This window comes from Leptonychotes weddellii, chromosome 8, assembly GCF_054177405.1.
Source record: "Leptonychotes weddellii isolate Sample4059 chromosome 8, ASM5417740v2, whole genome shotgun sequence".
Taxonomy (NCBI): Eukaryota; Metazoa; Chordata; class Mammalia; order Carnivora; family Phocidae; genus Leptonychotes; species Leptonychotes weddellii.
The window spans coordinates 50,610,946-50,630,338 of record NC_138376.1 but is presented as its reverse complement, the minus strand read 5'-3'; the positions used below and the strand labels follow the sequence as shown (position 1 = coordinate 50,630,338).

At 37.9% G+C, this 19,393-nt stretch overlaps 1 protein-coding gene across 5 annotated transcripts in view; it reads right to left on the bottom strand.

Moving 5' to 3' along the window:
- ADGRB3 (adhesion G protein-coupled receptor B3) overlaps nucleotides 1–19,393 on the bottom strand; it is a 700,248-nt gene that overhangs the window by 349,497 nt on the left and 331,358 nt on the right. For all 5 annotated transcript variants that reach the window (XM_081828473.1, XM_081828476.1, XM_081828477.1 and 2 more), the window contains one exon: nucleotides 10,657–10,851. In XM_081828473.1, the coding sequence (XP_081684599.1) occupies nucleotides 10,657–10,851 (195 nt within the window). The remainder of the gene's footprint in view (nucleotides 1–10,656; nucleotides 10,852–19,393) is intronic.

Here is a 19,393-nt window from a genome sequence, read left to right as displayed (position 1 = left end):
GAAGGTCTTTATTCAAATTCCAAATAAAGTCATCTGCATGTTTTTAGAAGAAAAACCAAGCTTCTTCACTTCCTCTTCTCTTGTGCTTTGAAGCTGTGAGTATCTATATTTAATTGCCCTATTTGTGCTATTTATTTTAATAGTTCCTGGTAATCACATGGTTGGAACATGTTTCAAGTCATAACCTCTGTAAAAGTTACAGAATATTTTATGCGACTCTTTAAAAAACTGCAAGTCTGTTTTAGACCTGTTTTCAATTCGTTTAACCTTTTTGTACCGCCAGCCATTTTTTCCACTTAAAATTTCCTGGTTGGAGTGATAACATTTTAAGGGCTTAGTCCATTGAGCTGTAACTCTACCTATGGGCAGAAAGAATTAACCTTCAGAGTTCTCCAATTGCCTATGGCTGGTTAACTCAGTAGGGGACATGCTGCTAATGAGGCAAAAGTTGCAGATTTCATCCCTGTCCATGCCAGTTAGCTGTGCTGAGGTCCACGACCACAGTCTGCATCCTAACCCCTGCCAGCTTTCATACAAATGCATGCCACCGCTAACAAGAGACACCAAGAGAATGGGAAGCAATTTGTGCAAATGCATCTCCATTTCTAAGAAAACATTTCACAAAGCATGTTTTACTGATAGTGGGTCAGTGATTCTGCGCTGTACATGAAGGCCAGGGAGCACACACAATTCCTTGATCAAAGTGATACATTCAGAGTTCAATTTTTTTTTCTTAAAGTGCCAAAGGGCATATACAAAAACCACAAATTACTAAAATATACATTCAACTAGGCAAACAGAGAGTGTAAGAAATGTTTTTGTATCACCTTCCAAGGCAATGAGACGGAATTTATTAATCAGGGTGGAAAAGTGGTACAGAATAAAGTTCTCCTATCTCCCTATCAGTTGGATTGGGAATGATCGGCTGTGAGATCAAGCAGGGCACAGTGAGCTAAGCCTGAAAATCCTAAGCACAGACACATACTTTTGAGAAGTTGTAGGGCCTAATTAATGGATGGGAAGCAGCTGTGGATAGTTAACCCTGGTCCTCAGTTTTAAATCCAGCAACAACCAATGAAAAGGCCTGCTCTTCCAAAAATACAGTTTACTCTTTGGCAAACACAGCAAAGCCTCCCAGCCCTACAACTACCACTATCCCACCCCTGGCAGAATGCATATGGTCATAGAAATGCTGCTTTGTTCAGCAAAAGAACAGCATAAAGAAAGTTATAAAATATAACCCAGGCAGCAAAGCGTAGTAGGCTTTGGCAAGGAAGAAGACTGGGGAAAGGTACATCAGTAGGTAAGTATTTCAATAGCTCAAAAGAACAATTACAAAGACCTAAAGGACAACAGTGGACTTGAGAATGGAAAGGGGAGGGAAGACATGGAAAATATTTGAGAAGCATGAATGTATCTACTTATTTATTTACTGAACACCTACTAAATGCCTGGCAGTGTTGTAAGTGCTGCGAATACCATAGTGAACAAGGCACATGAGGGTTCCTACTCTCATGGAGCTTACACTGTTATGGGTACTGGAAAGCAATAAATAAGTAAATAAGATGATTTCAGGGGGTGATACAAAAATAACACAGTTTATGGGAATAGAGAGTGACTGGGTTGGGGAGAGGTGTGTGCATGCTTATGCGAGACTGCTTTGGGTTGAATGTTCAGCAGGAAACACTTTTCCAATGAGGTGACATTTGAGCATAGAACAGAGTGGTAAGAAGGAGGCAGCCGTGGGAAGACCTGAGGAAGAGAGTTCCAGGAAAAATGGGAAGAGAAATTACAACTTCCTAGGGTAGAGGGGACAGCATGGACAAGTTTTTTTTTTTTTAAAGATTTTATTTATTTGACAGAGAGAGAGACAGCCAGAGAGGGAACACAAGCAGGGGGAGTGGGAGAGGGAGAAGCTGGCTTCCCACGGAGCAGGGAGCCTGATGTGGGGCTCAATCCAGGATCCTGCCTGAGCCGAAGGCAGACGCTTAATGACTGAGCCACCCAGGCGCCCCTGGACAAGTTTTAAAAAACAGAGAAAGCTGGTATAGCTGGCGTGGTCTTAAAACAGGGGGAGGGATGTGGGAGAGGAGGGAGACTATGAACACAGGATGTAAATGACAGAGGTCAGAAAAAGTGGGGCCTTGATCCCAGGCTGTAGTTCTATGACATGACTTTCATTAGAGATAAAAGATCTGCCTTTGGCTGCTGAGTGGAAGACAAAGTGCAGAGGAGTGACAGGGAAAACAAGGAGGTCAGAAAGGAGTCTGTCTTGCTTATTGAGGCCGGAGATGATGCTAGCTTGGTTTAGGGAAACAATATGACATGGTGACAGACTGCACAGGAGGGAGAGTACAGCATCAAAGATTAGTCTTTGGCTCCCAGTTCAGGCAGTTTAGAATGATGACGCAGTCAGCCATGCTAAATACCAAAGAAGAAATAGCAGTGTTGCAAAAGAAGATAGTTTCATTTTGTTCAGTTTGAGTATGAAGAGTCTATAATATATCTAAGAGAAGAGGCCCATCGGCCTGTTTTAACTACAAGTTGGAAGCTTAAAAGGTAAATACTTGTGACTCATTAGTTCTAGTTGAAAACTGGAGCCTTTGGGGGAAAAAAAAAGATAACTAGGAATAGAGTTGAATGGGATGAAGTCAAGGTTAAAGCACTGGTGACAGACTAGATAGGAAGAGGAATAAGTAAGAGAGATGGGAGATAAGAAGGTAGGAAGAGAAGCAGGATTTAAAGGTGATAGAATAAAAGAAATTCAGACAGAAGACACTCCACTGGGGAGATTAATCTAGAGGAGACAGACTAAGCATTTAACAAGGGTAAAAATCCAGAGAGGGTTCAAGGCGTAGTTCGGTACATCTCATGTATTTTTTCAGCCTCTATGCACTTGGCCAACGACACATGCATGTGGGAGATACAAATCCATGAATACACCCAGATTATAGACAAAGACATGGATAACATATGTCCAACTTCCTCTGACCTGGCTGACTCTACTTCTTAGTCTTCTATTCCAAAAAACATACATAAGTGAAATTGAGAAACTTTATTATACAAATAATCTTGGGTTTTTCCTAATGTACTTTTTAAAAAACTAACCACCCCTAAAGAGTACTTGAACTTATTTTTTTTTTTTTATAACAGGTGAATAGACAAAATAACTCATAACTAATTAGGACAAAGAGTCATGACACTGTGGTTTAAATCTTTTATCTAGAATATCTACCCAAGCAGCACATCAACTAGCCATTGACAAAGAGAAACTATCAAGGTTCAGGAAGGCAGGAAACTATAATCCAGCCTGCCCCCTGGCAGGTTCTGTGACCAAGATATATAGGGAATATGAGACAAGAAACTGAGCCACTGGAAAACCAGGGGATGAGCTCCGGGCCAAAAGGATTAGGGTGTCAAGGTCAATAGGTCAGTAGTGGGATCCACAGCAGGTTGGACGACCTGACCTGCCAAGCTGTGGTCAGAAGGCTCCTCCTGCCAGCAGAGCTGGACTACCCCAGCTTGACCACTGTGATCTGCCAGATCTGGAGGAATAGAAGAGCATATTACTGAAGCAAATAGCCCCTACTGTTCACTGGGTTAGAGCAAAAAAAAAAAAAAAAAAAAAAGAAAGAAAGCCAGAATCTTAAAGGATATCTTTGTTTTTTTTTTTTCTTTCAATCACAAATCTCACAGAGACTCTGACTCATTTTGAGAATGACATCAGAACATCATTCCGGGAACACTGGCTGTCTTTCACACTAATCTCATTGCTCTGCCATGATGTAAGACAGTTTGACCTGTGGAGTTTCTGAATAGCTTGGATGGGCGATTTTTTACTCAATGCCACCAGTCTCTTCAGGCTAAGTTCAGGACCAAGGGCTCCGGCAGGAGGCAGCAGAGAGGGTGTGCTTTGAGGTACAGTGGATGGGGGAGGCCAAGTGAAAAAAAGGAAGCCATCTGACATTCAGTGCCTTCAGGCATGAGACTGGCACTACTCGAGGGTCCTTGTTTAAAAGGGAAAGGTGAAAAAGTTAGTTATACTAATATGATTAAATATGCTAAGGATTATTAACCAGAGGTAGCCTGGCAGAGCAGGCCAAATTATACAAACAGAACTCAGTGTGGCACAATCATCCTCAAATCCAGACAGGGGCTGCTTCTTAAGCAAGGAATGCTGTAACCATCTATTCCCAAAGTTTGGGCAGGCCTGGCTGATACATCAAAGGGCCAGCAGGTGCAAGAAGCATGCACACATCCCAAGTTTACCCCTGGCAACATTAAGGCAGCGGTCCTAGTAGGTCCTGTCCTGGTGTAAGATGCCTGGCACATGCCTCTTTGCTAAAAGGCAATTCTCACAGTCCTTCAAGATTCCCCATCATGGGCTGATTGTGTCCACTCCAGACCTGAATGTGGAAGCCCTACCCGCCCCCCCCCCGCCCAAAGTACCTCAGAATGTGTCTATATTTGGAGACAGAACATTTCAAGAGTTAATTAAGTTATAATGAGGCTGTTAGGGTGGGAGCCTAAGGCAATCTGATGAGAGTCCTTGTAAGAAGAGGAAATCAGGATACACAGAGATATGAGGAGCATGCACGCACAGATAAAAACGCTCTGTGAGGACACAGTGAGAAGGCAGCCAGATGCAAGCTAAGGAGAGAGACCTTGGGAGAAACCAAACCTGCCGACCTCTTGATCTTGGACTTCCATCTCCAGGACTATGAGAAAATCAAGTTCTATTGCTTAAGCCACCCACTCTGCGGTATTTGTTGTGGCAGCTCTAGCAAACCAATGCATTCCCCAACAATTTTTTAAAAGAAAAATCTTCGAGGGGCGCTGGGTGGCTCAGTCTTTTGAGCATCCCACTCTTGATTTCAGCCCAGGTCCTGATCTCAGGGTCATGAGATCGATCCCCGAGTTGGGCTCTGCACTCAGTGGGGAGTCGGCTTGAGATTCTCTTTCCCTCTGCCCCTCCCCCTGCTCATATACTCTTTCTCTAAAATAAATAATCTTTAAAAATAAATAAATAAAAGGAAAACCTTCGATAATAAGTGGAATCACAATAGAAAACTACCTGTCTATTTTGCTAGTGCAAATCTCAGTATTTTCTTGACTCCAAAGGAAATAATGAATAATTCTGAAAGGGACAAAACTATCAGATGTTTTATTGTATTTTTTTAAACCCAATTTAAAATTGGGTTTATTTTATTTATTTACACATACATGGCATTTACCAGTCTATAGGCAGTACTACACATATTCTTAGCCTCCCTTCCTCTTCCTACCTGATTGTTGCACATACTTTGCACTCTCCTGTGCAGATTGTGAGTTTACCTCAGCCAGCAGCCATCTTCTAAAGTTTGTTCTTGGTAGGATTTAATCATGTTGATTTGGGAAGCAAGATTTATTGCTTAATATCTCATCCATTTAAGGAAATCATTTGGCGCTAAATTTCTTATTTTCACCTTTATAATAAGGGTGAGGTTTAAATACTACCTAGAAAGAGCTTTTGTTGTACAAGGCTCTCTCTGCCACAGAGAAACCATAGGAAATCCTCCCAGGCTGCTAAGCATTGAAAATAGGAGCCGTTTATGACTTGGGGTGATTGCCAGCTGAGAGTTGTGGTCCTGTTCACAACTTGGTTCCCACTGAGCTAGAAATCCTGGTTATTGATGTAAGCCATTCTCTACATCCACTTGCTCTCTATCTTTAAAATGGCCTTGCAGTGTTGACCTTAAGGACTAATGCTTCTTTTTGGACTCCTACTTTCCTTGACACATTCTCTACCCTTCTCTGTAATAAGTGATTAAAAAAAAAAAAAAGTGCCCATACTTCCCTAGATGGTGCCCTGAGGAACATCTGACCTTCCTCTCTTTGTAGGAGAGATACCAAAGTACATACGTGCATTGGCACATTGGTCATTCATGGACATGTGCAGAATGGAAAACATCTGAATCACCCAATGCACATGTACCCAGCTGAGGCCAAACACGGCAATGCTCTTTTTGTTTCAGTTCATATACTGTAAACAAGTTCCTTTTCATGGCCATTTTAATGCCCAGGTTGTTTTTTATTTGGTTTTTTCCTTTTATTGTGTGTTCTTTTTATTGATGATTTCACTGTTTAAAATGTCCCACAGCACAGTGCTAAAGGACTATCTAGTATTCTTTAACTGAAAAAGACTGTCATGTGCCTTAGAGAGAAAACATATGTATTAGGAAAACTTTTTCTGGCATGAGTTACAGTGTCTTGGCCGTGAGTTCAATGTTAATGATTAACCATATATCTTAAAAACAATGTCTTTTAACAGTAACACACATAAAACAAGGTCATATATTAATTGGTTCATGAAAATGGTATGAACAGATTCTCAAAGGAACCTCATCCTGTATTTTCCCTAGGAATAAATGGTTCAGTATTCATTCATTTAGTGTTTGCTGCAACTTTACATAATATAACTACCATGAATAATGAGAATAGACCATACTACTATGTCTTCTTTATTTATTTAGATATGAAGAAATAAGATATAGAAATATTAAGTAATATGTTTGAATACACCAAGACAGTTATTAGACAAGATGGAATTTCAACTTGCATGCGTCTGATTTAATTCTGTCAAGTCTTAAAGTTTTAGTGTGTGTGTTGCAAATTCAATCTTCTATTGATAGAATAAGTCTCACTATAAATTTTCCCAGGGGTGAAAAAAGGTAAATGGATGCGTTTTCCTCTCTTTCCCTTTCTCTCTCTAAATTGGATGTTCAGAGTTTTATGTGTGTGTGTGTGTGTGTGTGTGTGTGTGAACAATGTAAATTTCCCCCAAATTACTATGTTATTCATATTCATTTATTAATTACTTCAACAAATATTGGAGTGTCTACTATGCTTCAAGACATAATCATCTCTCAACAAGTTTAAAATTAATTGCTGAAAACAGACCTAGAAACAAATAATTGGAATATTATGAGAGATGTTACAATGCTAGGTAAGAAATATGCTAGAAGTAGAGATATTTACAAGGTTTCAAAAGGCCAGACGATTAGGAAAAAATTAAATTCTGCTTGGGATTTGATGAGAAGACTTTTGAGTAGAAGGGATTTTGAGCTGGATCTGGAAGGAACCTGCATCAGATTGGAAACAGGAAGGATAAACTACATAGAGAACTAATAGAAAGAAACTTATAGAGATACGACAAAGCCCCAGGATTTGGAAAAGGATGTATCAGAAGGGAAAAGACTTTTGGAATATCTTTTCTACAGTTTCCAAAAATAAAACTATTACTATGCTTTATCATTCCAAGACACACAACTACACTTTATTTTCTCCCCAACTTTAATAGGTTGTATAGCTCACTTTCATCAATGCATCAAATCAGTCTTTTAGTGAATCCAGCATTAGTAGGCATTTTAACTAAAATGCATTGCACATAACTACATTGAAAAGAATGCATTCTTTTTAAACAATTTTGCTTAATCTTTCTTTGTTCACTTCCCAGTTTAAAAAAAAAGAATGAAAAAATCTTAGTGGTACCTATGAAATTATTAATTTTGTTGTTAAGATTCTATGTTAAATCTTGTTTGAGAACGAGGGTGTCCTGGAGGTTGGCTGGGATGCAAAGATGGATCAGGAAAATGTCTTCTTTTTCAAGATTTACTAATGAGTGATAATAATACAAGATATAAAGAGATGCAGGAGAGAAAGTGCTATTAGCATTCAGAGGCCCAGGGTACCAAGAAATTACCTTTGAAGACTGGGAGGGACCAAGCCAGTATAAGAGCACAGAGGAGGAAAAGACCAAGAGCTAAGAACATACAGTGTTCAAGAAGCAGGAAGTGGTGAGGTGCTTATGTGGTTCAGTGGATTAAGTGTCTAATTCTTTGTTTTGGCTCAGGCCATGATCTCATGGGTTGTGGGATCAAGCCCCATGTCGGGCTCTGTGCTCAGCAGAGAATCTGCTTGAAAGATTCTCTCCCTCTGCCCCTCCCCTTACTCTAAAAGAAATAAATTAATTAAAAAAAAAAGAAGCAGTAAGTAATTCATTTGACACAAGTCTGTGAAGAGGAGGACTAACATGCATTTGGCTGTAAAGGTAGGTAACCTACATACTGTGGAGTGTACTAGAAGACAACATAAAGACTTTGGGCTGTCATTCAGGGGGCTTGGAGCTCCAGTGAAGGTTTCTGATCTAAGAAGTGACATAATCAGAGCTGTCCTAAGATAAGTAATAGGACCATGATGTACAAGATGAAAGAGATTTAGGTAAAGATCTGAGGGAGGATTAAAGGAAAGAGGCCATGGAAATAATGTAGGCTGAGGCAATTAAAGGCTAAATTAGGATAACAGCAGTGGGAAAAGAGAGGAAAGAATGGATAGAAAAGATACTGTGTAGGCATAGCCTATAAAAAAGGAAAAGAAGGAAAAGTCAAGATAACATTATAATTCCAGCCTAAGGACCCCTAGAGTTCTACAAAGGGAAGAAAATTTGCAATTCAAGATAAGCTTAGTTTATCCCCATTTTAATCCTGACGTGCTAGCCAATCAGAAATGCCCAGAGCCCTTGGAAATAGAGGAATGAATTTTAAGTGAGGTACAGGCAATGTTGAGTAAGGTTACAAACCAGAGTTTATAATCAAGTAAAGATGATAAATATATATAAAATGTTTCTATAAAGTGGTGGAAAGTAGAATAAAAGAGGTGCAAAGTTATCTGGGATTTCAGAAAAGAGAAAGATCATTTTTAGATGGAGTTTGGGGCTTGCTGGCTTGGCATTCAGAAAGTCTTGCTAGGTCCAGGCTAAAGATTTTGACAGACAGAGATGGAAGAAGGAATTCCAAAAGAGGAGGGCATTCCAGGGGCCTGAAAAGATACCAGTAAAGACAATGAAATAGAAAAAAATCGCTCTTACTTGTGAAGGGATGACTAGGACACCAACATGCTGAGAATTTTGTGTAGTGTGGAGGATTAATAAGAGAGTGGGATGGAAATTTCTGACTATGTCAAAATGACAACAAAATAATCAGCCAAACTGCTCTATTTAAGTCAAACCAGCTAATGTCCTCATGACTAAGCCTTTGGTTAAATGAATTGTTCATTGAGTCAATGCACTCTAATGAGTAACTCAATCAAAATATGTTCCCAATATAACCTGGTAATCTTAATTTCTTCAGTTTCACCATCTAAAAATCTTAAAGCTCTACACTCTTGAGGGTTAAAGGAGGTCCTAGAGATTATGTAGTTCATCATTCTACCTGATGTTTCAACTGTGAACATAAGTATCTAAGGTTTTTTTGAAATTACAACTTGTATTTTGCATCAGGGACTTAAGATGTTATTTTTTAATGTAAATTCTAATGGACAGAAGTATTTCAGAACTACGGGGAAAATATCGGCTTGGCTTACTTTATCAAGTTTTTAAAACTGGAAAACCGTTTCATTCTTTGTAAAAAAGAATTCTTGAAATGCTTAAATGACAGTAATCTTCCATCCCACATATTTTTACAATTAAAACTGTATTCTTGGACACTGGTGATATAATATAAAATGCAGCACCAATAATTCTCATTTCAGTTACTTTCAGCAGTATATGCATATAATTTAAGTAACATATGTACCTCTATACAAATCAGGGCATCAATATTATTTATGAATGATTCCATGATTTCAAAGTCTTCTTTTCTTCTTTCCCTCAATAGCTGATTAAAACAAAACAAAGCAAAACAAAACAAAACCCCTCTGCATTCTCCAAGTGAAATGTAAATAAAACTCCCAAATGAAGAGTAGGCTGAAAGAAAACTACCTGATCTGGGAGTTTTGCCAAAACCTTATTTTAATGAACTTTATGGGGAGATACAGGAAGAGCATTATGCTGGAAGTGCAGAAATCAACTCAGCATTCTTGGCAGGAGTACATTTTAGCCTACAGCACAAAAGGAGGTAATCTGAAATGCAAGCAGGAGTTGCATTAAATGTGCTTTGTTTGCCATGCAACAAGCTTTGCTTTAATGGCAAAGGCAATACTGAAATTGGGTGAGTACTTAAACTTTGGTATAGAAATAAACAATGTTGCTCTAGAAGTCTTCCATGACAAGAAAAACATACTGTGAGGAGTTATTGAATTTCTTTTTTTCCTATCCAGAACAATTCTCTATTTGCCCAATATTTTCAGGCAATGGTTCCACAAAATTAAATATGGCCTTCCCCCTTCTGATAGCAAAACCCCAACAAAACTTAAACTATATCTTCTTTGCATGTTATAGTTAATGTGCTTTCATTATGCTTAATGTACTTTTAATAGTCTCTTATGGCAAGATGGTGATATTAAATGTGGGAATAAAATATCCATAATACAACCTTGAATTTGCTATAGTGCCTTTTATCTGAGGGCTCAAAACACTTTACACACATTCTCATTCAGTATCTCCTTGAGGTGTGTTATGTGCATTTTATGGTTGAGGACACTGAGGTGTACAATGACTAAGGGAATTGAGGTCATTTCCAGAGCTCACACTAAGCACAACCTGAATATGTCCCCTGGAGGAATAAGTGCTCTTTCCCTCCAGGCCAGAATGCCTCCAAATGGCTGCAGCACTGGCTTCTCAGGGCCAAAACCCGAATGCATCTTAACTAGTCTTTTCATTCAGGGGATTATCTCTCTTACCTGGACACCATCAGATGCAGGGATGTAACTTGCCCTTTTAAACGTGTCTGTCACATTTCTGAGAATTTCCACAGACATCAGAAGATCACCTGCATAGAAATTTTTCCTCTGAGTTAAATCCAACAGTGTCTTGGTCACCTGGGACATTCCATCACCTGCCAACATTCGTTGCCCCTTAGCAAGGTGTTCTTTGATCTGTGATGGTCAAAAGAACAGAACAAACATCAGAATCTTCATTACTATTAATCTACATATTTTCATCAAACAAATTTATTTAAAATTGCAGAGTCAACTCTAAAGTAGCATTACAAAACTGTAAATTTTGTGTATCTGACACTCAGATGGATAAACGTCCAGTATGCAAAAACTAATGAGTGTATACACTTTGGCAGGCATGACAGACTTACCTTTTCTAGTACTCAAAACACAAAATTGAACACATTGGGAAAAGTTTGTACTAATTTGGGTTTTTAATTGAAGTAAAAATAAAAAAATACTTTTGCAGGTGATAAACAAGTGAGATGATTCAGCAAGATGTGATCAGAGACCGGAGATTATAAACATTTCAAAATATCCATTTTTCTAACTTCCAGGAAAGATGGTGGAGTAGGAGGACACTAAGCTCACCTTGTCACTTGAATACAACTAGCTAACACCCACATCAATGTAAACAGCCAAGAAAATGACCCAAAGACTGGCAGAACAAACTCTCCACAGCTAAATGTAGAGAAGAGGCCACATTAAAGAGGATAGGAAGGGTGGAGAGGCAGGTGGGAGGGTGGGGGGAGCTGCAGTCAAAGAAGGGAGGGAGAAACAGACTGTCATACCAGGGAGCACACACAGGGAAGATGAATCCCCATAATATTTGGTTTTGAAAACCAGAGGAGCCAAATTTTGTGAGTTCTTACCATCAGCAGCCTTAAAACCTGGAACTTTAAATAAGCAGGAGAGCCAGGAGGGTGAGAGGAAACTGAGTTCCTGCCCTTAAAGAGATAACTCAACAAACAGCCCCATGGAGATACAGCATAGAAGTAGCAGTCTGAAAAATGCCTGGGATACATGGGAGGGAGAAAAATTTGTATAATAATCTCAGAGCTTGTGCTGGAGGGGTAGGGATAACTGGAAGACTTCTCCAGGAACAAAGGAGCTGAAAGGCTCCATTTCCCTCCCCTGCCCCACCTAAATATACACCCACCTTCAGGAAACAGCTCCAGGACAATACTCATTACCCAACTTGCTAACAGCACACCACAGCCATGCATTCTCCTCCAGCCAGGCCTTCACTCCAGGTCCCCTCCCATAGCAGAACCACACAAACCTTGCTGACACAAGGCATTCCACCTGTACACTTCTGTAGATGCACCCTGTCCAACCCAGCCTGCGTTGGTCCCCAGCAGCTGCAGGTTCCCTCCCACCAGCATGAAACTTGCTGGCACCACATGCCCCGCACCCACATTCTCCTGCAGCTCAGTGCTGCTGCATCTCTGGCAAGTGCTTGGTCTGAATCAACTTAAGTCCAAGGTGGCCCCAGCCTGGCCCACTATCAACACAGGACCAAACCCTGCCCACAACAGGTAAGAGAACCATTGCAGATGATGGGACTGAGGCAAAAGTGGTTCAGCCACAACAGCAGGGCACATGCAAAACACATAGGAGATGCCCATGAAGCTCCAGATTCTAGTGAACAGAAGACACTGCACTGCAGGGCACTATAGGACCTCTTCTACATAAGGCCACTACTTTCAAGAGGAGAAGTCGTTAACTTTCCAAACATACAGAAACAGACACAGAGAGTTAAACAAAATGAGACAGAGGAATATGTCCCCAAAAAAGCAACAGGACAAAATCAAAGCAAGAGACTTAAATGAAATGGAGATAAGTAATATGCCTATAGAGAATTTAAAGTAATGGTCATAAAGATACTCTTGAGACTTGAGAAAAGAGTGGCGAATCTTAGTGAGACACATAACAAAGAAAGAGAAAACAGAAAAAAGAACCAATTCTTGATGAAGAACTCAGTAAATGAAATAAAAAGATGGAATAAATAGTAGACTAGAGGAAGCAGAAGAATGGGTCAGTGACCTTCAGGAGAGAGTAATGGAAAGCAATCAGGCTGAAGAGGAAAGAGAAAAAATTGATAAAAAATGAAAATAGGCTTAGGGATTTCAGCAACACCATCAAACATAATAATGTTCACATTATAGGGATTCCAGGAGGAAAAAAAGGGAGAGAAAAAGGGAACAGAAAATTTATTTGAAGAAATAATAGCTGAAAACTTCCCATATCTGGGGAAGGAAACAGAAATCTAGATCCAGGAGGCACAGAGAGTCCCCAACAAAATCAACTCAAGGAAGTCCACACCAAGACACAGTAATTAAAAGGGCAAAAAGTAGTGATGAAGAGAGAATTTTATTTTTTATTTTTTTAATTTTTATTTATTTTTTTAAAGATTTTATTTATTTATTTGAGAGAGAGAGAATGAGAGAGAGAGAAAGCACATGAGAGGGGGGAGGGTCAGAGGGAGAAGCAGACTCCCTGACAAGCAGGGACCCCAATGCGGGACTCGATCCAGGGACTCCAAGATCATGACCTGAGCTGAAGGCAGTCGCTTAACCAACTGAGCCACCCAGGCGCCCCTGAAGAGAGAATTTTAAAAGTAGCAAGAGAAAAGAAAAGTTACATACAAGGGAAACACCATAAGGCTATAAGCTGACTTTTCAGCAGAATGTTTGCCAGCCAGAAGGGAATGGAATGATATAATCAGTGCTGAAAGAAAAAAACAAAACAAAACAAACAAACAAAAAACAGCAGCCAAGAATACACTATTCAGCAAAGCTATGATTCAGAATAGAAGAAGAGATAAAGAGTTTCCCAGACAAACAAAAGCTAAAGGAATTTATGACCATGAAACCAGCTCTACAAGTAATGTTAAAGGGGACTCTGAGTGAAAAGGAAAGACCATAAGCAAGAATAAGAAAAGTAGGAAACAGAAAAGCAGTAAAAATAAGTATATCTATAAAAACCATTCAAGGGATTCACAAAATAAAAGGATGTAAAGATGATATCATTTACCTAAAATGTGGAAGGGAGAGAAGTAAAGAATGGTTCACTTAAGTTCACTTAATTTAACTTCAGTTCACTTAATAGAGATTGATATATGCAGAAGATGTTATATACAAACCTTATGGTAACCACAAATTAAAAACCAGTAATAGATATACAAAAAAAGAAAGAGAGAAAGGAACCCAAGTATATCACTGAAGAAAGCCATCAAAGTGTAAAACAAGAGAGCAAGAGAAGAAAGGAACAGAGAAGAACTAAAACAACAACCATAAAACAAGTAAGAAAAGGGCAATAAGTACATATCTGTCAATAATCACTTTGAATGCAAATGGACTAAACACTCCAATCAAAAGACACAGGGTGATGGAATGGATAAAAAAGCAAGACCCATCTATATGCTGCTGATAAGAGACTCATTTCACACCTAAACACACATGCAGATTGAATGTTAAGGAATGGAAAAACATTTTTCATGCGAATGACAGTGAAAAGAAAGCCAGGTAGCAATACTTATATCAGACAAAATAGACTTTAAAACAAAGACTGTAACAAGAGACAAAGAAGAACACTATATAATTATAAAGGGAACAATCCAACAAGAAGATATAACAAATTGTAAATATTGTGCACTCATCATGGGAATACCCAAATACATAAAGCAGCTAAAACACATAAAGGAAGTAATTGATAGTAATATAATAAAAGTAGGGGACTTTAACACCCTCTTACATCAGCGGGCAGATCATCCAAACAGAAAACCAACAAGCAAACAATGGCTTTGAATCACACATTGGCCTGATCTTTCTAACATATACTCAGAAAATTCCATCCTAAAACAGTAGAATATACATTCTTTTCTAGTACACATGAAACATTCTCCAAAAGAGATCACGTATTAGACCACAAAACAAATCTCAACAAATTCAAAAAGATTGAAATTGAAGTCATACCATGTATCTTTTCTGACCGCAACACTATGAAACTAGAAACTAGAAATCAACCACAAGAAAAAATCTGGAAAGAACACAAATACATGGAGGTTAAATAACATGCTACTCAACAATGAATGGGTCAACCAAGAAACCAAAGAGGAAATAAAAAATAGATGGAGACAAATGAAAATGAAAACAAAATGGTCCAAAGTCTTTGGGATACAGCAAAAGCTGTTCTAAAAGGGACGTTTAGAGCAATACAGGTGTACCTCAAGAAGCAAGAAAAATCTCAAATACACAACCTAATCTTACACCTAAGGGAACTAGAAAAAGAAAAACAAACAGAACCCTGTAAGTTCTGAAATCACTGAAACAGAAACTAAAAAACAAACAAACAAACAAAAAAACCAATAGAACAGGTCAATGAAACCAGGAGCTGGTTCTTGAAAAGATCAACAAAACGGATAAACTTTTAGCCAGACTCACAAAAAAAGGGCAGGAGGAAGGAGAGGACTTAAATGAACAAAAACAGAAATGAAAGAGGAGAAATAAAAAATGACACCATAGAAATACAAAGGATTATAAAAGAATATTATAAAAACTATATGTCAAAAACCAGACAAGCTAGAAGAAATAGATAAATTAATAGAATAATATAAACTCCCAAAACTGAATCAGAAAGAAATAGAAAATTTGAACAGACCAATTACCAACAATGAAATTGAAAAAGAAAACAAACAAACAAACAAACAAAAAACACCTCCCAATGAACAAAAGTCCAGGACCAGATGACTTCACAGGTGAATGCTACCAAGCATTTAAGGAAGAGTTAATACCTATTCTTCTCAAACTATTCCAAAAAATGGAAAAGGAAGGAAAACTTCCAAATTCACTCTATGAGGCCAGGATTAGTCTGATACCAAAACCAAATAAAGACGCTACAAAAAAAGAGAAGTATAGGCCAATATCTCTGATGAACATAGATGCAAAAATCTTCAACAAAACATTAGCTAACCAAATCCAACAATACACTGAAAATAATCAAGTGGGATTTATTCCAGAGATGGATGCATGATTCAATATTCACAAATCAATCAACAGGATACATCACATCAAAAGAGAAAGGATAAAAACCACACGATCATTTCAATGGATGCAGAAAAAGCATTTGACAAAGTATAACATTCAGTCATAATAAAAAACCCTCAACAACACAGGTTGAAGGGAACATACCTCAACATAATAAAAGGCCGTATTTGAAAAACCCACAGCTAACATCACATTCAATAGTGAAAAATTGAGAGATTTTCCTCTAAGGTCAGGAACAAAACAAGGATGTCCACTCTCACTACTTTTATTCAACATAATACTGGAAGTCTTAGCCACAGCAATCAGACAACACAAAAGAAAAAAAAAAGGCATCCAAATTGGTAAGAAAGAAGTAAAACTTTCACTATTTGTAGATGACATGACATTGTGAATAGAAGACCCTAAAGACTCCACCAAAAAGCTACTAAAACTGATAAATTAATTCAGTGAGGTCATGGGAAATCCACTGAATTTCTATACACTAATAATGTAGTAGTAGAAAGAGAAATTAAGAAAACAATCCTATTTATAATTGCACCCAAAATAACAAAATATCTAGAAATAAACTGAACCAAGGAGGTGAAAGACATGTACTCTGAAAACCATAAAATGCTGATGAAAGAGATTAAAGATGACACAAATGGAAAGATATTCCATGGTCATGGATTGGAAGAACAAATATTGTTAAAATACCCATACTATCCAAAGCAATCTACAGATTTAATGCAACCCCTATCAACATACCGACAGCATTTTTTCAGAGACTAGAATGAATAATCCTAAAATTTATATGGAACCACATAAGAAAGCCAAAGCAATCTTGAAAAAGAAGAACAAAACTAGAGGTATCACAATTCCAGATTTCAAGATATATTAGAAAGCTATAGTAATCAAAACAGTTTGGTACTGGCACAAAAACAGACACATAGATCAATGGAACTGAATAGAGAGCCCAGAAATAAACCCATGATTATATGGTTAATTATTCTTTGACAAAGGAGGCAAGAATATGCACTGAGGAAAAGACAGCCTCGTCAACAAATGGTGTTGGGGAAACTGGGCAACTACATGCAAAAGAATGAAACTGGGTATTTTCTTACATCAAACACAAAAATAAAGTCAAAATGGATGAAAGACCTAAATGTGAGACCTGAAACCATAAGATCCTAGAAAAGACAAAGGCAGTAATTTCTCCGACGTCAGTTGTAGCAGCTTTTCTCTAGATATGTCTCTTGAAACAAGGGAGACAAAAGCAAAAATAAATTATTGGGACTATACCAAAATAAAAAGCTTCTACACAGCATAGGAAACAAATCAACAAAACTAAAATACAACCTAGTGAATGGGAGAAGATATTTGCAAATGACATATCTGATAAAGGGTTAGTACCCAAACTATATAAAGAATTTACACAACTCAACAGCAAAAAAACAAATAATCCAATTAAAAATGGGCTGAAGACATGAACAGGTATTAAAGACATAAAGATGGCCAGTAGACAGAAAAGATGCCAACATCACTCATCATCAGGGAAATGCAAATCAAAACCACAATGAGATATCACCTCACATCTGTCAGAATGGCTAAAATCAAAAACACAAGAAACAACAAATGTTGGCGAGGATGTGGAGAAAGGGGCACAGATGCACTGTTGGTGGCAATGGCAATGCAAACAGGGCAGCCACTGTGGAAAACAGTTTGGAGTTTTCTCAAAAAATTTAAAATAGAAATACCCTGGGTGCCTGGCTGGCTGAGTTGGTTAAGCGTCTGACTCTTGGTTTCAGCTCAGGTCCTGATCTCAGGGTCCTGAGATTGAGCCCTGTGTTGGGCTCCACGCTCAGCATGGAGTCTGCTTGAGATTTTATTTCTTTCTCCCTGTTCCCCTCCCACTTGTGCTCTCTCTCTCAAAAATAATAATAATAATAATAAATCTTAAAAAGTAATAAAATAAAGTAGAATACCCTATGATTCAGTAATTGCACTACTGGGTATTTACCCAAAGAATATGAAAACACTAATTCAAAAGGATATATTCATCTTTATGTTTTTGCAACATTATTTTCAATAGCCAAATTATGGAAGCATCCCAAGTGTCCATTGATAGATGAATGGATAAAGATGTGGTATGTTTATACAATGGAATATTACTTGCCATTAGCAACAACATGGATGGATCTAGAGAGTATAATGCTAAATGAAATAAGGCAGTCAGAAATAGACAAATACTATATGATTTTACTTGTACATGGAATTTAAGGAACAAAATAAATAAATCAGAAAAGAGACAAACTGAAAAACAAACTCTTAGCTATAGAGAAAAAATTGATGGTTATCAGATGGGAGGTAGGTAGGGGATGGCTGAAATAGGTGAAGGGTATTGAGAGTACACTCATCATGATGAGCACTGAGCAATGCACAGAATTGTTGAATCACTATATTGTGCACCTGAAAGTAACATAACACTGTACATTAACTATACTGGAATTAAAACAAAAAAATATCCATTTTTACTTAATAAGCTGAGCTTAGTAATTTTTGCCTTCCCTTTTAAAACAAACACATCTTTATATAACAGAAAAAAAAGTTTTCATGAAAACATTTTAGCTTAAGAAAATATCTCTAAATTTTAGAGATGTACTATGACATGGTTGGAAGCTAGATTACATTAGCTTTATTTAAAAAATAAACAAATAATAACAATAAAACAAAACAACCAAAAAAACCTGTCAGCGAGATCTTTAGCAGCATAATGAACAATTAAGATGCAAAGCTTATATTAGTTTGATGGCCAGAGAAATATGCCACCAATTTTCATATTTCCTTATCTCACAGTTCAAGGGAAGAACAGCATTTTACAATGTGGTATAACAGCAAGGTAAGAAAAGGTAAAGAGATAGCAATGATCCATTATATTTTTACTTGTTTACTAAAAGGTCAATCTTTATCATCCTACTGCTAAGTTTCTGATAAAATTAAATTTTCAAAAGGGTATGAAATAACGAACAACTAACCCACCAGAAATTATTGAAATAGGAAGGTTAATGTATAATAACTGTAATTATCAATTTCCCATTAAGAAATGTGCTGACAAATCCCTTAAAGTATGCAATCAATCTGAACTAATCCAAAAGTTAGGAATTAAAAAAAAAAATGTTACAAATTATCTCGACACTTCAGATGATACTTTTCTTTAACCTCTAAAACTGTCTAAAAATATATATATTTTTTAATTTATTTATTTGACAGAGAGATAGAGAGCACAAGTAGGCAGAGCAGTAGGCAGAGAGAAAGGGAGAAGCAGGCTCTCCACTGAGCAGGAAGCCCGATGTAGGGCTCGATCCCAGGACCCTGGGATCATGACCTGAGCCGAAGGCAGCTGCTTAACCGACTGAGCCACCCAGGTGCCCCGAGTCTAAAAATACTTTGATAAAATAAATATCTTCAGAGACATGCTCTATTTCCATTGTTATGCTAAAAAATAACACATTTAGACATTTTATTTCTCCCTATTTTCTTCTTTCATTACTCTTCCCGTCTCCCCTCAATGGCAGCCACTGACCATTGACTAAAGCCCCAAGGATTGGATAGCCTAATGATCTAGCCCTTGCATATCTCTAAAATCTCAATGGACCTTGCTGTGGATTGACATTAAC